General features: G+C 43.1%; 2 protein-coding genes across 2 annotated transcripts; both read right to left on the bottom strand.

The window, feature by feature from the left end:
* Window positions 1–242: 242 nt before the first annotated feature.
* On the bottom strand, window positions 243–2,409 carry LOC124150041 (spore coat protein YeeK-like). The gene is made up of 3 exons (XM_046521927.2): window positions 2,254–2,409; window positions 1,251–1,465; window positions 243–622 (listed from the first exon to the last, which is right to left on the bottom strand). Exons 1-3 carry the CDS (start codon window positions 2,267–2,269, stop codon window positions 371–373), a joined length of 483 nt encoding a protein of 160 aa, XP_046377883.2. The 5' UTR covers window positions 2,270–2,409; the 3' UTR covers window positions 243–370.
* Window positions 2,410–13,177: 10,768 nt separating this feature from the next.
* On the bottom strand, window positions 13,178–15,344 carry LOC124150040 (spore coat protein YeeK-like). Its single transcript, XM_046521926.2, has 3 exons — window positions 15,189–15,344; window positions 14,186–14,400; window positions 13,178–13,557 (listed from the first exon to the last, which is right to left on the bottom strand). The coding sequence occupies exons 1-3, from the start codon at window positions 15,202–15,204 to the stop codon at window positions 13,306–13,308; spliced, it is 483 nt and encodes a 160-aa protein (XP_046377882.2). The 5' UTR covers window positions 15,205–15,344; the 3' UTR covers window positions 13,178–13,305.
* Between the last annotated feature and the right edge of the window lie 1,631 nt (window positions 15,345–16,975).

The raw sequence follows: 16,975 nt of genomic DNA, 5'->3' as shown, positions 1-16,975 counted from the left end.
CGACTATTTGCCGTAGTTATGCTGTATACATTGTATATGCTTATAACGAACTACGGTTATAACGAACTAAAATTAGTAGTCCCTTTGAGTTCGTTATAACCGTACTTTACTGTAATAACATTTAGCAAAACAGTTAAAAAGGCAAAGTCCTACAAGTCCTTATGTTATTTTAACTATTGGGCAGTTTGGCACTGGCGCCTATTTCTAACGCTGAAAAAGCGTGTTGTATTCACAAACGCAAACTGGCTTTACTGTTTATTACGTCTTATATGTATATACAACTCTTTGTGAATTCACGTTCACTGAGTATTCGGCCGGCTAGATATGACCCTGAGTCAGATCTATTCAGATCAGCTCAACCGGGTAGGGTCTACCACTTGTGGCCAAATATGCCGTGGTGATGGTGGTCGTGGTGGTGGTCATGGTGTCCGTGGTGTCCGTGATGTCCGTGATGTTCGTGGTGTCCGTGGTGGTCGTGGTGGTCGTGGTGTCCATGGTGATGGGAGTCGTGATGGTGATGGTGGTCACTGTGTCCGGTGAGGCCCCTAAAGACGGCTCCAGCCGCCATTCCGAGAGCTGTGCCCACTCCTACGTGATGGTCATGATGGTGGTCGTGCTTTTCCTGTGAAGGATGACGTCAGATGGTCATTTATACATCACGATGACGTAACGAATATGTGTAGATCTTTATTTTCTTTAATATGTTTGCAACATTTAGTATATTTGTGACAAATTCTGAAAATTCCTGTTATAAGAAACTTGCCATTCACGTCTTCACCTGCTTAAGGCTGCACATTTTACGCACGCAATAATCCTGCGTTCTGTTTGGTTGTTGTTTAACGCCGCACTATTTCAGTTATAGGACGGCGGTCTGTAAATAATCGAGTATGGACCAGACAATCCAGTGACCACTAACGACCCGTGAAGATGCGGGGTAGAATAGGTCTTCAGCAACCCAAACTTGCCGTAAAAGGCGACTATGCTTGTCGTAAGAGGCGACAAAGGTGATCAGGAGGTTAGGTTCGCTGACTTGGTTGAAGCATGTCATGATCCCAATTGCGTGGATCGATGCTCATAATATCAATCACTGGACTGTCTGGTCCAGGCTCGATAATTTACAGACCGCCGTCATATAGCTGGAATACTGCTGAGCGCGGCGTAAAACAACAAACCAACCAACAACCAACTAACATCTTATGTCCCACGCCCGAAACCCTACTCAACTACACTACCATACAACAATAACTCACCTCAACTTTATATCCGTCTTTATAGACGGTTTTACAATGGCCGTCATTGACAACCGTCTTGGTGTGCCCGTCCTTGTAGACCGTTTTAGTATTTCCGTCTTTCACAACCACCTTATCACCCCCTGGATACCCGGGGTATCCGTGGGCGCTGGGGTATCCTGCGGGTTGTCCCGGGTAGGCGCCTGCGGGAGGCTGATTAGGATAACCGGGGTAGCCTGATAACGAACAAATTACCCAATCAGTAATAAGATTAAGACTGGGGGGTTTGACACGCCTACCGCAGAGAGAAGGTTATGTGTAAAAGTCAACCAGATTTGAAACTTGATCTGTACAATTGTTCCAGGTCACTCAACTCCGTGTACGGTATATGATCTACACATATTGTAGTTTACGCCCCTAAATAGTCATTGTCACCGTGATAAGGAGCTTGATGAAATAGTGAGTGAGTGAGTGAGTTGGGTTTAACGCCGCTTTTAACAGTATTCCAGTTATATCACGGCGTGTCAGTTTAATGTGGGAGGAAAGCCCGAAGTGATGCAGGTCTCAGACGGTTACCGCTTCAGTGAAACCCACGAGCACGGGTATGGTGCTGACAAACCTAGAAACATAATCGAGGCGAACCGGGATTCGAACCCACAATCATAGGTTTCAGGCGTGCCCAAGGGGCGCAACTCTGCACAGCGAAGCGTGGTGCGAATCGTGGGCCATCCGTTGGGGTCGATGACATGCATCCACCAAGTCAGCGAGCCTGACCACCGATCCCGTTAGTCGCCTCTTACCACAAGCAGAGTTCCATTAGTCACACTTGCTCATGTTTAACTATACTACTTATTAGAAGCCAAAATAAGGAAGTGTTGAAATGAAAGTCTTTTCACATTCATCTGAACACAGCTGATTACTTCATAAACGATTTATAAAAGTTTATCACATCCCTATATATTCTATATTATATGATATTTCATAGGGTGGATAGAAATCGAAGCATATTTAACTAAATATTTACCTGGGTAATTGCTCATGATGATTGACCAAGTAGTTGTCTATATCTGTCCGGGGTTGACGGGATGAATGACAGGTGTTTATAACACGGTGTATATATACAGGCCGGTGACTGTGATTCAGCGTGGTGAAATAGACACGATAAGGAAAGTGATGCGTGGGGCGTGTATCACGTGTTTCGCGTCAGGTCATGTGACGTCCCAGTTTTTCATCCGATGTGTTGAAATTGATCAGTATCTTATAAACGAAATAGGTGAGATGGACAATTGCTGATTAAATTCGCAATCTTTAGGAGCGCTTAGATATGGACTTTGTGCTATTAAGCAATAGTAACCTATGACGTTATCTCTTCCCTGTGGTCATATTGTTAAATAAATAGTCGATTTTTGTTTGTTAACGTCGCACTCAGAAATATACCAGTTATATGTCTATGTAATAATCGAGTCTGGACCAGACAAGTCGCTCTTGATCGTCGTAATAGACGAATACCTCAATTGAATTGAAAAATTATTCATCGATATGAATATTTCAATAAAAAAACATCTCAAAGGGTATTATGTCTTCAGGTACAGGTTTAATTAGTCGCCTGACCATGTTCTGATTTCATGAATTAAATGTTGAATGACGGTCGAACGCTGTATAAGAAGTGTTTACTATTAGCATCGTTTATCCAGACCAGACCCGAAGCAATCCGGGGTAGAATAGGTCTTCAGGAACCCTTGTCGTAAGAGGCGACTAACGGGATCGGGTGGTCAGGCTCGCTTACTTGGTTTGAAGCATGTCATCGTATCCCAATTGTGTGGGTCGATGCTCATGATATGAATCACTGGATTGTCCTGTCCAGACTCGATTATTTACAGACCGCCGTCATATAGCTGGAATATTGCTGAGTGCGGCGTTAAACCCCCAAAACCCCAACCCAAATGGTTATGACTTTATTGTATGTACTTTGTATGTAGGATTATGTAAGTCTGTGTATGATCATGTAGGCTTTACAATGTTTGAAACTGTAAAACAATCACTGTGTCATAACTTATGTAGCTGAATCGACGTAGGCCCGTGTAAGAATATGTAGGCTTGGTCGAGTACGTTTTTCGTATATAATTATGTAGGCTTGGGAACGAGTACGTCGTATTGTGTATACTTATGTAGGCTTAAGATCGAATACGTCGTTTTGTGTACAAGTCTGTGGGCTTGAGAGCGAATACGTCGTTTTGTGTATATTTATGTAGGCTTGGGAACGAGTACGTCGTCCTGTGTATATTTATGTAGGCTTGAGAACGAATACGTCGTTTTGTGTATAATTATGTAGGCTTAAGATCGAATACGTCGTCTTGTGTACAAGTCTGTGGGCTTGAAAACGAGTACGTCGTCTCGTGTATACTTATGTAGGCTAGAGTATACCTTCCAACACATATTAGTCGCTGAACAGCTAAAATCTCAGCACAACCAAAGGTCACATTTCTCTATTAGCGAACAGATGTACAGGAACTGACGTTGTAAGCAACACGCTGCATCTAGGCTGTGAGATAGCACTGTGACCTACAGTGCCAACACTGATTACAAAGTCGGGCGAGTTGACACAAGGTCGTCGGCACTTAACTAATTGAAAGGGACATTCTATACGACTACTACGTTCAGTAGGCGTGCTGATAGAGATATACGTCATACTACATACATATTCATAAACTGTCGAACAATAGATGGTAGCTAAAATGAAAAAAAGAGAAGAAATGGTACTACTACTACTACTACTACTACTACTACTACTACTACTTCTACTACTACTACTACTACTACTACTACTACTACTGACCGCCTCCGTGGTCTAGTGGTAGAAGGTCCGGGGTTCGATCCCTGGCCGCGTCATACCAAAAGACGTTAAAAGATGGTACTTGTTGTTACCCTGTCTGGCGCTTGGCATTAAGGGGCTAAAACAAGGACTGGTCAGCTCGGAGTCAGTATACTGTGTCTGAGTGGGGTGTTCATGTTAAACTGCGTCATGGTATCACAGTGAGCTAGCACTATAAATCGGCATCACACACACACACAAACACACACACACACACACACACACACACACACACACACACACACACACACACACACACACACACACACACACACACACACACACACACACACACACGTCGCTATGGACGCGACGTTAATCCCAATTTCACCTCACATCACTACTGCTACTACTGAGAGCAGATAATGAGCCTAACCAGCCTGATTGTGCCAGGATCACCCAAACCCTCTTCGCTGCATATTTATCATAGTCTGTAGATAATAATAAAGTGTCGGGCAGGACCGAAGCCCGAGAAATTCTCAGGAGTTATCCCGGGTATACAGTAAGTACATACACCCTGTGCACTCAAAAGAACCAACTCGTACGATGCAGTGTTTTGACGAGTGTTTTCAGCCGAACTGTGTTCGACAGCGTCCGCATCCTCCAGCCAACCAAAAAGAACTGATAGAGACCTCCAAAAAGAACTGATAGAGTCCTCCAAAATGAACTGATAGAGACCTCCAAAAAGAACTGATAGAGTCCTCCAAAATGAACTGATAGAGGCCTCCAAAAATAACTGATAGAGGCCTCCACAATGAACTGATAGAGGCCTCCAAAATGAACTGATAGAGGCCTCCAAAATGAACTGATAGAGGCCTCCAAAATGAAACACACACAAACACACACACACACACACACACACACACACACACACACACACACACACACACACACACACACACACACACACACACACACACACACACACACACACACACACACACACACACACGTGCATGCACGTCGCCACAATCTTGAACACGACGTTCAAACCCCATTTCACCTCACCGATTTTCTTGTCTCCTTTTATCGGTATGCCAAATATCATAATGATATTATGCATGGCATTTAAAATGGGTTTTTTTGTTTTCTTTTCTCTATTTCGAGCCTTTTCAGTTTGATCTTAATTTACAAAAAACAACATAAACTATCCCGAACCTGATCTAAAAATCACAATGAAATTGAAAAATGAAATGAAACAAAAAATATGAAGACAGAAAATAGTGAGCCGTTTTTAGTGTGCGTATTGCAGACTGCTTCAGCTATATCATGACTCAATCTCATTCAAATCTTTCCCCAGGAGCACGGGTGTCCAGTCGTCCGAGGCGCCAAAATTCGAAGTACAGAGTTGCGTCCCTTGGGCACGCCAGAAACCTATGACCGTGGGTTCGCCCCGATTATCTTAAGGTTTGTCGGCCCAATACCTTTGCTCCAGGGTTTTAACAGAGTGGTAAACGTCTGACACCTGCATCACTTCGGGCTTTCCTCCTACATCGGGGGCACGGGTGGCACAGTCGTCTAAGGCGCCGCGATTCGCTGTGCAGAGTTGTGTCCTTTGGGCACGCCAGAAACCTATGATTGTGGGTTCGAATCCCGTTTCGCCCCGATTATGTTTATAGGTTTGTCAGCACCATACCCGTGCTCGTGGGTTTCACCGAAGTGGTAAACGTCTGAGACCTGCGTCACTTCGGGCTTTCCTCTCACATTAAGCTGACACGCCGCGATATAACTGGAATACTGTTAAAAGCGCGTTAAAACCAACTCACTCACTCACTCCTCCTACATCAAGCTGACACGCCCTGATTTGACTGGAATGTTGTTAACAGCGGCGTTAAACCAAACTCACTCACTCACTCACTCACTCTGGACCATTAGTATTGTCCATTTTCATTACCCACAGTAACATGTAAGATCTAAGACTTGCACAAGTCTCTAAGGCCAATTTTGTTATTTCAAATCATAATTTCTAGATTACATAAATAATAACAAGTTGTCCCTATAAGAGCCTGGTTTAGTGTCCGCTTATCTAGACTTGCCTATTATGAGGATAAAATTACTATACACCCATTCAGTACAGGCTTGGAGCAAGGCTAGTAAGATCTCAAGTCTTGCCTAATGCATTATTTGAGATCGGATTCGGAATGATGAACGTAATGAACGCGTAAGGGCGATTGGCAAGTTTTTAACTAGTGAGTGAGTGAGTGAGTGAGTGATTGAGTGAGTGAGTGAGTGAGTGAGTGAGTGAGTTGGATTAAACGCCGCTTTTAACAGTATTCCAGTTATATCACGGCGTGTCAGCTTGATTTGGGAGGAAAGTTTAACTATTAGATCTCAGCGAGAGGTCGCCAAGGCTTTGGAACAGGTTTCTGCAGATACAAAATGTTAAGGATCGGCCCGCACAGGCAACAACACACGAACATGATCGATTAGTCAGATCGCTGTCAATCAATGTGTCTCAGTCTGTGATTTGCAGACTTTAGAACAGGTTTCTCCAGATACAAAATGTTAAAGATCGGCCCCGCACAGGCAACAACACACGGACATGATCGATTAGTCAGATAGCTGTCAATCAATGTGTCTCAGTCTGTGATTTGCAGACTTTAGAACAGGTTTCTCCAGATACAAAATGTTAAAGATCGGCCCCGCACAGGCAACAACACACGGACATGATCGATTAGTTAGATAGCTGTCAATCAATGTGTCTCAGTCTGTGATTTGCAGACTTTAGAACAGGTTTCTCCAGATACAAAATGTTAAAGATCGGCCCCGCACAGGCAACAACACACGGACATGATCGATTAGTCAGATCGGTGTTCAATCAATGTGTCTCAGTCTGTGATTTGCGGACTTGAGAACAGGTTTCTGCAGATACAAAATATTAAGGATCGGCCCCGCACAGGCAACAACACACGGACATGATCGATTAGTCAGATCGCTGTTCACTTGCGCCAGGCCACTGGAATTCAATATTACTGATCGGCGAAGACGTGTGTTGTGCCCTTAAACATACAGTGGGCTTAAGTGTACAGTGGGAGGAGCTTAAGTTTTGTTTGTTGCTTAACGCGGCACATAGCAATATTCCAGCCATATGGCGACGGTCTGTAAATAATGGAGTCTGGACCAGACAATCCAGTGATTGACATCATGAGCATCGATTCGCGCAATTGGGATACGATGACATGCATCAACCAAGTCAGCGAGCCTGACCACCCGATCCCGTTAGTCGCCTTTTACGACAAGCATAGTCGCCTTTTACGACAAGCATGGGTTCCTGAAGAACAATTCTAACCTGGAATCTTCACGGGACAGGAGCACTTGACACAATCTTCGGCAAAACTGATTGACGCCATTGCGTGATAAGACGTCTCGCCCACACGAGGTATATGGCATGTGTAGTGTATGTGTCGATGGAGAATGCGTAAGCTCACTGTGGGTTTCAGGACTGGACACACAAATCGATACATTCTAGCGAGACTCCAATGGTGTTTAGAGCGTAGGGGAATCATCAATGGTCTCGTGTAATGTCTTTGGATGAGTCTGGTTTCTTTCTGGACTTTCTAGATAGGTGTCTGGGGGCATCCTAACGATCGCCAACGTAAGTCAAAAAGATAAATTTGAGTGTAAGTCTGTTTTGACATGGGGCGGGATATCTATGACTGTGTATTGTCCAAAGAAGGATCATCGGACAGTTTTTACCGAGGAAAACAAGGGTTGTAGTCAAAACGGCCTCAGTACGGTCTCAAAACTCAAAAGTCAAAACGACCATACAAAACAAGTCAAAATGTCCATGATAATAATAAATGAATATTCAATGTCGTTGTTTGTTGTTGGTTTGTTGTTTAACGCAACACTCAGCAATATTCCAGCTATATGACGGCGGTCTGTAAATAATGGAGTCTGGACCAGACAATCCAGTGAATGACATCATGAGCATCGATCCATGCATTTGGGATACGATGACATGCATCGATCAAGTCAGCGAGCCTGACCACCCGATCCCGTTAGTCGCCTCTTACGACAAGCATAGTCGCCTCTTACGACAAGCATGGGTTGCTGAAGACCTATTCTACCCCGGATCGCTTCGGGTCTGGTCTGGATAAACGATGCTAATAGTAAATACTTCTTATCCAGCGTACGACCGTCATTCAACATTTAATTCATGAAATCAGCTTGTCCACCCGATCCCGGTAGTCGCCTTTTACGACAAGCATGGGTCTCTTTTTACGGCAAGCATTGGTTGCTGAAGACCTATTCTTTTCCGGATCTTAGCGACAACAAATCGGCACCGACAGTTCACAACAGGCGCCATGCTGGCCCACGTTTTGACTTTTACGACAATAACTCTCGTGTCCACCGTGCACTTAAGACCCATGAAGATTCCGGGGTAGAATAGGTCTTCAGCAACCCATGCTTGCCGTAAAAGGTGACTCAGTGGGAGGTGTCTGGTCCAGACTCGATTATTTACAGACCGCCGTCATATAGCTGGAATATTGCTGAGTGCGGCGTTAAACAACAAACCAACCAACCAACCAACCAACCAGCCAACCAACTTATCGTAACTGACTTCCTCCAACAGCAGAGTGAGTGAGTGAGTTTGGTTTTACGCCGCTTTTAGCAATATTCCAGCAATATCACGGCGGGGGACACCAGAAATGGGCTTCACACATTGTACCCATGTCGGGAATCGAACCCGGGTCTTCGGCGTGACGAGCGAACGCTTTAACCACTAGGCTACCCGACCGCCCCCTACAACAGCAGAACATCACCTGAATGCAATGGCCGGCCATGGGTTCTGATCACTGGATTGTCTGATCCAATCTCAACTACATTGTATTTACAGACCGGTGGCATATAGCTGGAATATTATTAGTTATCATAACGAATTTATTAAGCCGAAAAGTGTACACTGGTATCCATATCGCACGTGTCATGTCAAAATGAAAACTTGACGTTATACCGTACGTTGACCTGGGTGCCAGCTAAAACGGAACCTCGCCAAAACGTCACCGATTTCTTGGGAGAAAACGGCACCTCATTTGGCAAAACGGCTACTAATTGTCGGGCGAAAACGGCACCTGTTTTTAAATAAAGATAAGACCCTTAAGGGTCAAAGGGAGACTACTCTTCAAACCTCAGAGGCCAAACATTGTGGACAATTTTAACCAGAATCTTTTATCAATAAAGTCACGAATGTGATCTACAAAAAAACAGATGTGTCCTTGCGCATCACTATTAATGATATTAAAACACAAAACGGTGTCAAATAACGAATTTCGGTACCAGAATTTCCATGTGAAATATGTGAAGTGTAGGGCTCGGATGAGTCCAAATTTACTACCCAGGTACCCACCCCCCTATTACCCGACCCTACCCGGGTACCCACTGTAGGTCTCAAGAGATACAAAATGTCCGATTGGGATTTTTTTTACCACAGCACTTGCAAAACGTATTTAGATACACGTATTTAACGTCTGGTCATGCATGCACTGAAGTTGACTTAGGTTATATCTTTATTCAACCATATGAAAAGTCAGAAGGAATGGGTGCATAGTCAGAAAGAAATGCGAACATAAGTGACTTGTAGTGTAACCATAGAGTTCAAGATAATTGTTGTCATTAAACAATATATCACTTGACAAACCACGGATCCGTTAGTCCAGTACCCACCCGGCCCGGGTACCCGAATTACCCGTCCAGCCCTAGTGAGGTGGGTGTTTGAAAATCCAAGATGGCTGTTACTCACGGTATACGGTCTCATATTAGGTCAGTTTCAGCCATCTTGGATTTTCACAGACGGTATACGGGGTTATATGGGGTCATATGCTCTCTGATTGGTCAATCTCACTTTGAGGCATAATAATGTTGACTATTGCGTTAAACAACAAACAAAGGTGAGGGAAATGTAACGTGTGTTTGTTTGTTTGTTGTTTAAGGCCACACTCAGCAATATTCCAGCTATATTACGGCGTTATGTTAATAATCGAGTCTGGACCAGACAATGCAGTGATTGACATCGTGAGCATCGATCCAGGACATTCCACGTAATGGGATGCGATAACATGCATCAAACAAGCCAGCGAGCCTGACAACCCGATCCCGTTAGTCGCCTCTTACGACAAGCATAAACAAACAAACAATTTTAGTCCTGCACCATGAAAACAAAACCAGTCTAGATTTATAGACTGAGGGACAAAAGAATATAAAGTGTATAAGTTTTTTTAATGTAATTGAAAATTTAAACAACTCTTGTTAAACTTGATTGTATTTATGCAACTATCACTCATTCCTTTCACAGTTTGTTAGAGTGAGTGAGTGAGTGAGTATGGTTTTACGCCGCTTTGAGCAATATTCCAGCAATATCACTGCAGGGGACACCAGAAATGGCTTCACACATTGTACCCATGTCGGGAATCGAACCCGGGTCTTCGGGCTGACGAGCGTACGCTTTAACCACTAGGCTACCCGGCCGCCCCCAAGAATTCTTTAGTTAGTGAGTGAGTTGGGTTCAACGCCGTTTGAACAGTATTCCAGTTATGTCACGGCGTGTCAGCTTGATGTGGGAGGAAAGCCCGAAGTGATGCAGGTCTTAGATGCCAAGGGGAGGCAATTTTGCACAACGAATTGCGGGTATAACCTCAGCTCTAAAAAAATCAATACACTGAAATTTTCAATATCGTTTATTAATAAAACACAAAAAAACTACTCAAAGTGAAAATAAGAATTGTTTGCAAGGAAGTCCATATACAAAGTATAGCTCACTCTATAATTATCACATGTTGCCCGACAAGCTCACAGCGCTACCGTGACATGGTCTACGATAAGCATATACAAAATAATAAACAAAAGCTACACAGTGAAGCGGTACGTATTACGAATCGTGAGACTTGTTGTGACAATAATACAATCAGGTTGCCCTTGACTTAACAAGAATTTAAATTGGTGATGTATGAATATTTCTCACTAATGTTTAGTCAACAGGACATACATATGTGCGTGCGTGCGTGCGTGCGTGCGTGCGTGCGTGCGTGCGTGCGTGCTCGCGTATATATATATATATATGGCTTGGGTGAGATCAAGTGATATCTGCATTGTAGATATCGCTGCAATGAAATTGCATCGCAATGCTTTGCAGACAATTGTGACGTCATTGTTACCATGAGGTCACAATCAAATGTCATCACTAATGGCTCTGCTACTGAAGCTGTCAGCAGTACTTTATACACCTGGGACATGTCTGATGTTGGATGATAAATAAAATCTCACCCTCGTGTATTTTGATATCAAATATATCAACACTCGTTGATATATTTGATATCAAAAGTTACTCGGGTGAGATTTTATTTATCACTCGTTGATATGTTTGATATCAAAAGTCACTCGGGTGAGATTCTCTATATATTTACCGCGAAACACGGTCTCCACGCTTTCTGTGTTTCGAAACAGACCCATCGGATCAGCACATCAACACCTTAAGTTGTCAACCAATAATATATGTATAGAATGGTGGTGAGTTCTCGAATTGTCTCCTGATAACACTTTTGCCAAACAGACGCTGAAAGAAGCTTATCAGTCACACAAGATCCATTCGCATGCATATGTTTTTTACGTGCAGCACGTGCATATCATGATTTGACAGGCAAAAACAATCAGTATGAAACGAACATAGGATAGGTGAGAATCATTTGTTTCGCGGCGCGGTGTTAACTTTTCAGAACCTTTGACTTTTTTAGATGATTGTTTGTTGTTTAACGCTGCATCCAGCAATATTCAATCTATATCACGGCGGTCTGTAAAGAATCGAATTTGGACCAGACAATACAGTGATTGACACCATAAGCATCGATCCACGCAGTTGGGATCGATGACATGTATCAACCAAGCCCCTGAGGCTGACCACCCGATCCCTTAGTCGCCTCTTACAACAAGCATAGTCACCTGTTACGGCAAGCATGGGTTGCTGAAGACCTATTCTACCCCGGATCTTCATGGGTCGATTTAAGAAGTAAAGCTTTTAATTTTTCTATCACATACAATGAAAAGTGTTTTCTGAAAACAAATTCTTACATTGGGGTACGTTTTAAAAAACCTTTGAAACAATATTATTCGTTGTGGTTATTGTGTAATTGAACACATTTACTAATGTCAACAAATAATTGTTTCATATAAAATTGAGATTTTAAGGCGCATCCAGCAATCCCACATTGAATATTTGAAAACGGCATTTTGTTGAGGGATTCCTGACCAATATTATCAAAAACTGTTGACTGGGCAATCATCCAATCAGTGCCTAGCCTTCTAAAGTCTCGGTACGAGTCGACGAAGCATTCAGACAAACATATTTGATTTCGGTATTTCGAAAACGAATATAATCGAGGAGATCCGAATGCGAAAAATAATGCCCTGATGGTATATTGTTTTGGATATTCTACACCCGTCGTTTGTGATCGGCATGGCACCTACACCCAGAAGGATTACCATGGAAGGTATATTCGTGTCCTGTGGCGATTTTCTTTGGCAATTATCGAAGTTTCCGAATCGATACGGTAAAGAAATGAAGCTAAATTGTTTCAGAAAGGTTACATCTGATTGGCCCAAGAACCTATGCATCCTTCGTTTTGATTGGGTGGTCAGAGATCACTCAGAGTTCCCCCAAGATCAAACTCATCGACGCAACAACGATGTATCATTTTCCAATCGTCATATGAGTAATGTGCAATAATATACGAAAAGCAGCGATAGAAACAGTTTTAGTCCACTCGTCCTAATAAAACAGTAAACTACGGTTATAACGAACACGCTTATAACGAACTGACGGATATAACGAACTTTCTTTTTTGGTCCCGACTATTTGCCGTAGTTATGCTGTATATATGCTTATAACGAACAACGGTTATAACGAACTAAAATTAGTAGTCCCTTTCAGTTCGTTATAACCGTACTTTACTGTAATAACATTTAGCAAAACAGTTAAAAAGGCAAAGTCCTACAAGTCCTTATGTTATTTTAACTATTGGGCAGTTTGGCACTGGCGCCTATTTCTAACGCTGAAAAAGCGTGTTGTATTCACAAACGCAAACTGGCTTTACTGTTTATTACGTCTTATATGTATATACAACTCTTTGTGAATTCACGTTCACTGAGTATTCGGCCGGCTAGATATGACCCTGAGTCAGATCTATTCAGATCAGCCCAACCGGGTAGGGTCTACCACTTGTGGCCAAATATGCCGTGGTGATGGTGGTCGTGGTGGTGGTCATGGTGTCCGTGGTGTCCGTGATGTCCGTGATGATCGTGGTGTCCGTGGTGGTCGTGGTGGTCGTGGTGTCCATGGTGATGGGAGTCGTGATGGTGATGGTGGTCACTGTGTCCGGTGAGGCCCCTAAAGACGGCTCCAGCCGCCATTCCGAGAGCTGTACCCACTCCTACGTGATGGTCATGATGGTGGTCGTGCTTTTCCTGTGAAGGATGACGTCAGTTGGTCATTTATACGTCATGATGACGTAACGAATATGTGTAGATCTATATTTTCTTTAATATATTTGTAACATTTAGTATATTTGTGACAAGTTCTGAAAATTCCTGTTATAAGAAACTTGCCATTCACGTCTTCACCTGCTTAAGGCTGCACATTTTACGCACACAATAATCATGCGTTCTGTTTGGTTGTTGTTTAACGCCGCACTATTTCAGTTATAGGACGGCGGTCTGTAAATAATCGAGTATGGACCAGACAATCCAGTGACCACTAACGACCCGTGAAGATGCGGGGTAGAATAGGTCTTCAGCAACCCAAACTTGCCGTAAAAGGCGACTATGCTTGTCGTAAGAGGCGACAAAGGTGATCAGGAGGTTAGGTTCGCTGACTTGGTTGAAGCATGTCATGATCCCAATTGCGTGGATCGATGCTCATAATATCAATCACTGGACTGTCTGGTCCAGGCTCGATAATTTACAGACCGCCGTCATATAGCTGGAATACTGCTGAGCGCGGCGTAAAACAACAAACCAACCAACAACCAACTAACATCTTATGTCCCACGCCCGAAACCCAACTCAACTACACTACCATACAACAATAACTCACCTCAACTTTATATCCGTCTTTATAGACGGTTTTACAATGGCCGTCATTGACAACCGTCTTGGTGTGCCCGTCCTTGTAGACCGTTTTAGTATTTCCGTCTTTCACAACCACCTTATCACCCCCTGGATACCCGGGGTATCCGTGGGCGCTGGGGTATCCTGCGGGTTGTCCCGGGTAGGCGCCTGCGGGAGGCTGATTAGGATAACCGGGGTAGCCTGATAACGAACAAATTACCCAATCAGTAATAAGATTAAGACTGGGGGGTTTGACACGCCTACCGCAGAGAGAAGGTTATGTGTAAAAGTCAACCAGATTTGAAACTTGATCTGTACAATTGTTCCAGGTCACTCAACTCCGTGTACGGTATATGATCTACACATATTGTAGTTTACGCCCCTAAATAGTCATTGTCACCGTGATAAGGAGCTTGATGAAATAGTGAGTGAGTGAGTGAGTTGGGTTTAACGCCGCTTTTAACAGTATTCCAGTTATATCACGGCGTGTCAGTTTAATGTGGGAGGAAAGCCCGAAGTGATGCAGGTCTCAGACGGTTACCACTTCAGTGAAACCCACGAGCACGGGTATGGTGCTGACAAACCTAGAAACATAATCGAGGCGAACCGGGATTCGAACCCACAATCATAGGTTTCAGGCGTGCCCAAGGGGCGCAACTCTGCACAGCGAAGCGTGGTGCGAATCGTGGGCCATCCGTTGGGGTCGATGACATGCATCCACCAAGTCAGCGAGCCTGACCACCGATCCCGTTAGTCGCCTCTTACCACAAGCAGAGTTCCATTAGTCACACTTGCTCATGTTTAACTATACTACTTATTAGAAGCAAAAATAAGGAAGTGTTGAAATGAAAGTCTTTTCACATTCATCTGAACACAGCTGATTACTTCATAAACGATTTATAAAAGTTTATCACATCCCTATATATTCTATATTATATGATATTTCATAGGGTGGATAGAAATCGAAGCATATTTAACTAAATATTTACCTGGGTAATTGCTCATGATGATTGACCAAGTAGTTGTCTATATCTGTCCGGGGTTGACGGGATGAATGACAGGTGTTTATAACACGGTGTATATATACAGGCCGGTGACTGTGATTCAGCGTGGTGAAATAGACACGATAAGGAAAGTGATGCGTGGGGCGTGTATCACGTGTTTCGCGTCAGGTCATGTGACGTCCCAGTTTTTCATCCGATGTGTTGAAATTGATCAGTATCTTATAAACGAAATAGGTGAGATGGACAATTGCTGATTAAATTCGCAATCTTTAGGAGCGCTTAGATATGGACTTTGTGCTATTAAGCAATAGTAACCTATGACGTTATCTCTTCCCTGTGGTCATATTGTTAAATAAATAGTCGATTTTTGTTTGTTAACGTCGCACTCAGAAATATACCAGTTATATGTCTATGTAATAATCGAGTCTGGACCAGACAAGTCGCTCTTGATCGTCGTAATAGACGAATACCTCAATTGAATTGAAAAATTATTCATCGATATGAATATTTCAATAAAAAAACATCTCAAAGGGTATTATGTCTTCAGGTACAGGTTTAATTAGTCGCCTGACCATGTTCTGATTTCATGAATTAAATGTTGAATGACGGTCGAACGCTGTATAAGAAGTGTTTACTATTAGCATCGTTTATCCAGACCAGACCCGAAGCAATCCGGGGTAGAATAGGTCTTCAGGAACCCTTGTCGTAAGAGGCGACTAACGGGATCGGGTTGTCAGGCTCGCTTACTTGGTTTGAAGCATGTCATCGTATCCCAATTGTGTGGGTCGATGCTCATGATATGAATCACTGGATTGTCCTGTCCAGACTCGATTATTTACAGACCGCCGTCATATAGCTGGAATATTGCTGAGTGCGGCGTTAAACCCCCCAAACCCCAACCCAAATGGTTATGACTTTATTGTATGTACTTTGTATGTAGGATTATGTAAGTCTGTGTATGATCATGTAGGCTTTACAATGTTTGAAACTGTAAAACAATCACTGTGTCATAACTTATGTAGCTGAATCGACGTAGGCCCGTGTAAGAATATGTAGGCTTGGTCGAGTACGTTTTTCGTATATAATTATGTAGGCTTGGGAACGAGTACGTCGTATTGTGTATACTTATGTAGGCTTAAGATCGAATACGTCGTTTTGTGTACAAGTCTGTGGGCTTGAGAGCGAATACGTCGTTTTGTGTATATCTATGTAGGCTTGGGAACGAGTACGTCGTCCTGTGTATATTTATGTAGGCTTGAGAACGAATACGTCGTTTTGTGTATAATTATGTAGGCTTAAGATCGAATACGTCGTCTTGTGTACAAGTCTGTGGGCTTGAAAACGAGTACGTCGTCTCGTGTATACTTATGTAGGCTAGAGTATACCTTCCAACACATATTAGTCGCTGAACAGCTAAAATCTCAGCACAACCAAAGGTCACATTTCTCTATTAGCGAACAGATGTACAGGAACTGACGTTGTAAGCAACACGCTGCATCTAGGCTGTGAGATAGCACTGTGACCTACAGTGCCAACACTGATTACAAAGTCGGGCGAGTTGACACAAGGTCGTCGGCACTTAACTAATTGAAAGGGACATTCTATACGACTACTACGTTCAGTAGGCGTGCTGATAGAGATATACGTCATACTACATACATATTCATAAACTGTCGAACAATAGATGGTAGCTAAAATGAAAAAAAGAGAAGAAATGGTACTACTACTACTACTACTACTACTACTACTACTACTACTTCTACTACTACTAC

The sequence above is a fragment of the Haliotis rufescens genome, unplaced genomic scaffold (genome assembly GCF_023055435.1).
Source record: "Haliotis rufescens isolate VD_foot unplaced genomic scaffold, xgHalRufe1.0.p SCAF_25, whole genome shotgun sequence".
NCBI lineage: Eukaryota > Metazoa > Mollusca > Gastropoda > Lepetellida > Haliotidae > Haliotis > Haliotis rufescens.
Note: the sequence above shows the minus strand (reverse complement) of the source record. Positions and strands in the feature narration are given on the sequence as shown.

Coding starts and splice junctions, on each gene's coding strand:
- LOC124150040 (XM_046521926.2), bottom strand. Junction 13,558..14,185: donor AAGACGGATATAAAGTTGAG/GTGAGTTATTGT, acceptor CATCCTTCACAG/GAAAAGCACGACCACCATCA.
- LOC124150041 (XM_046521927.2), bottom strand. Junction 623..1,250: donor AAGACGGATATAAAGTTGAG/GTGAGTTATTGT, acceptor CATCCTTCACAG/GAAAAGCACGACCACCATCA.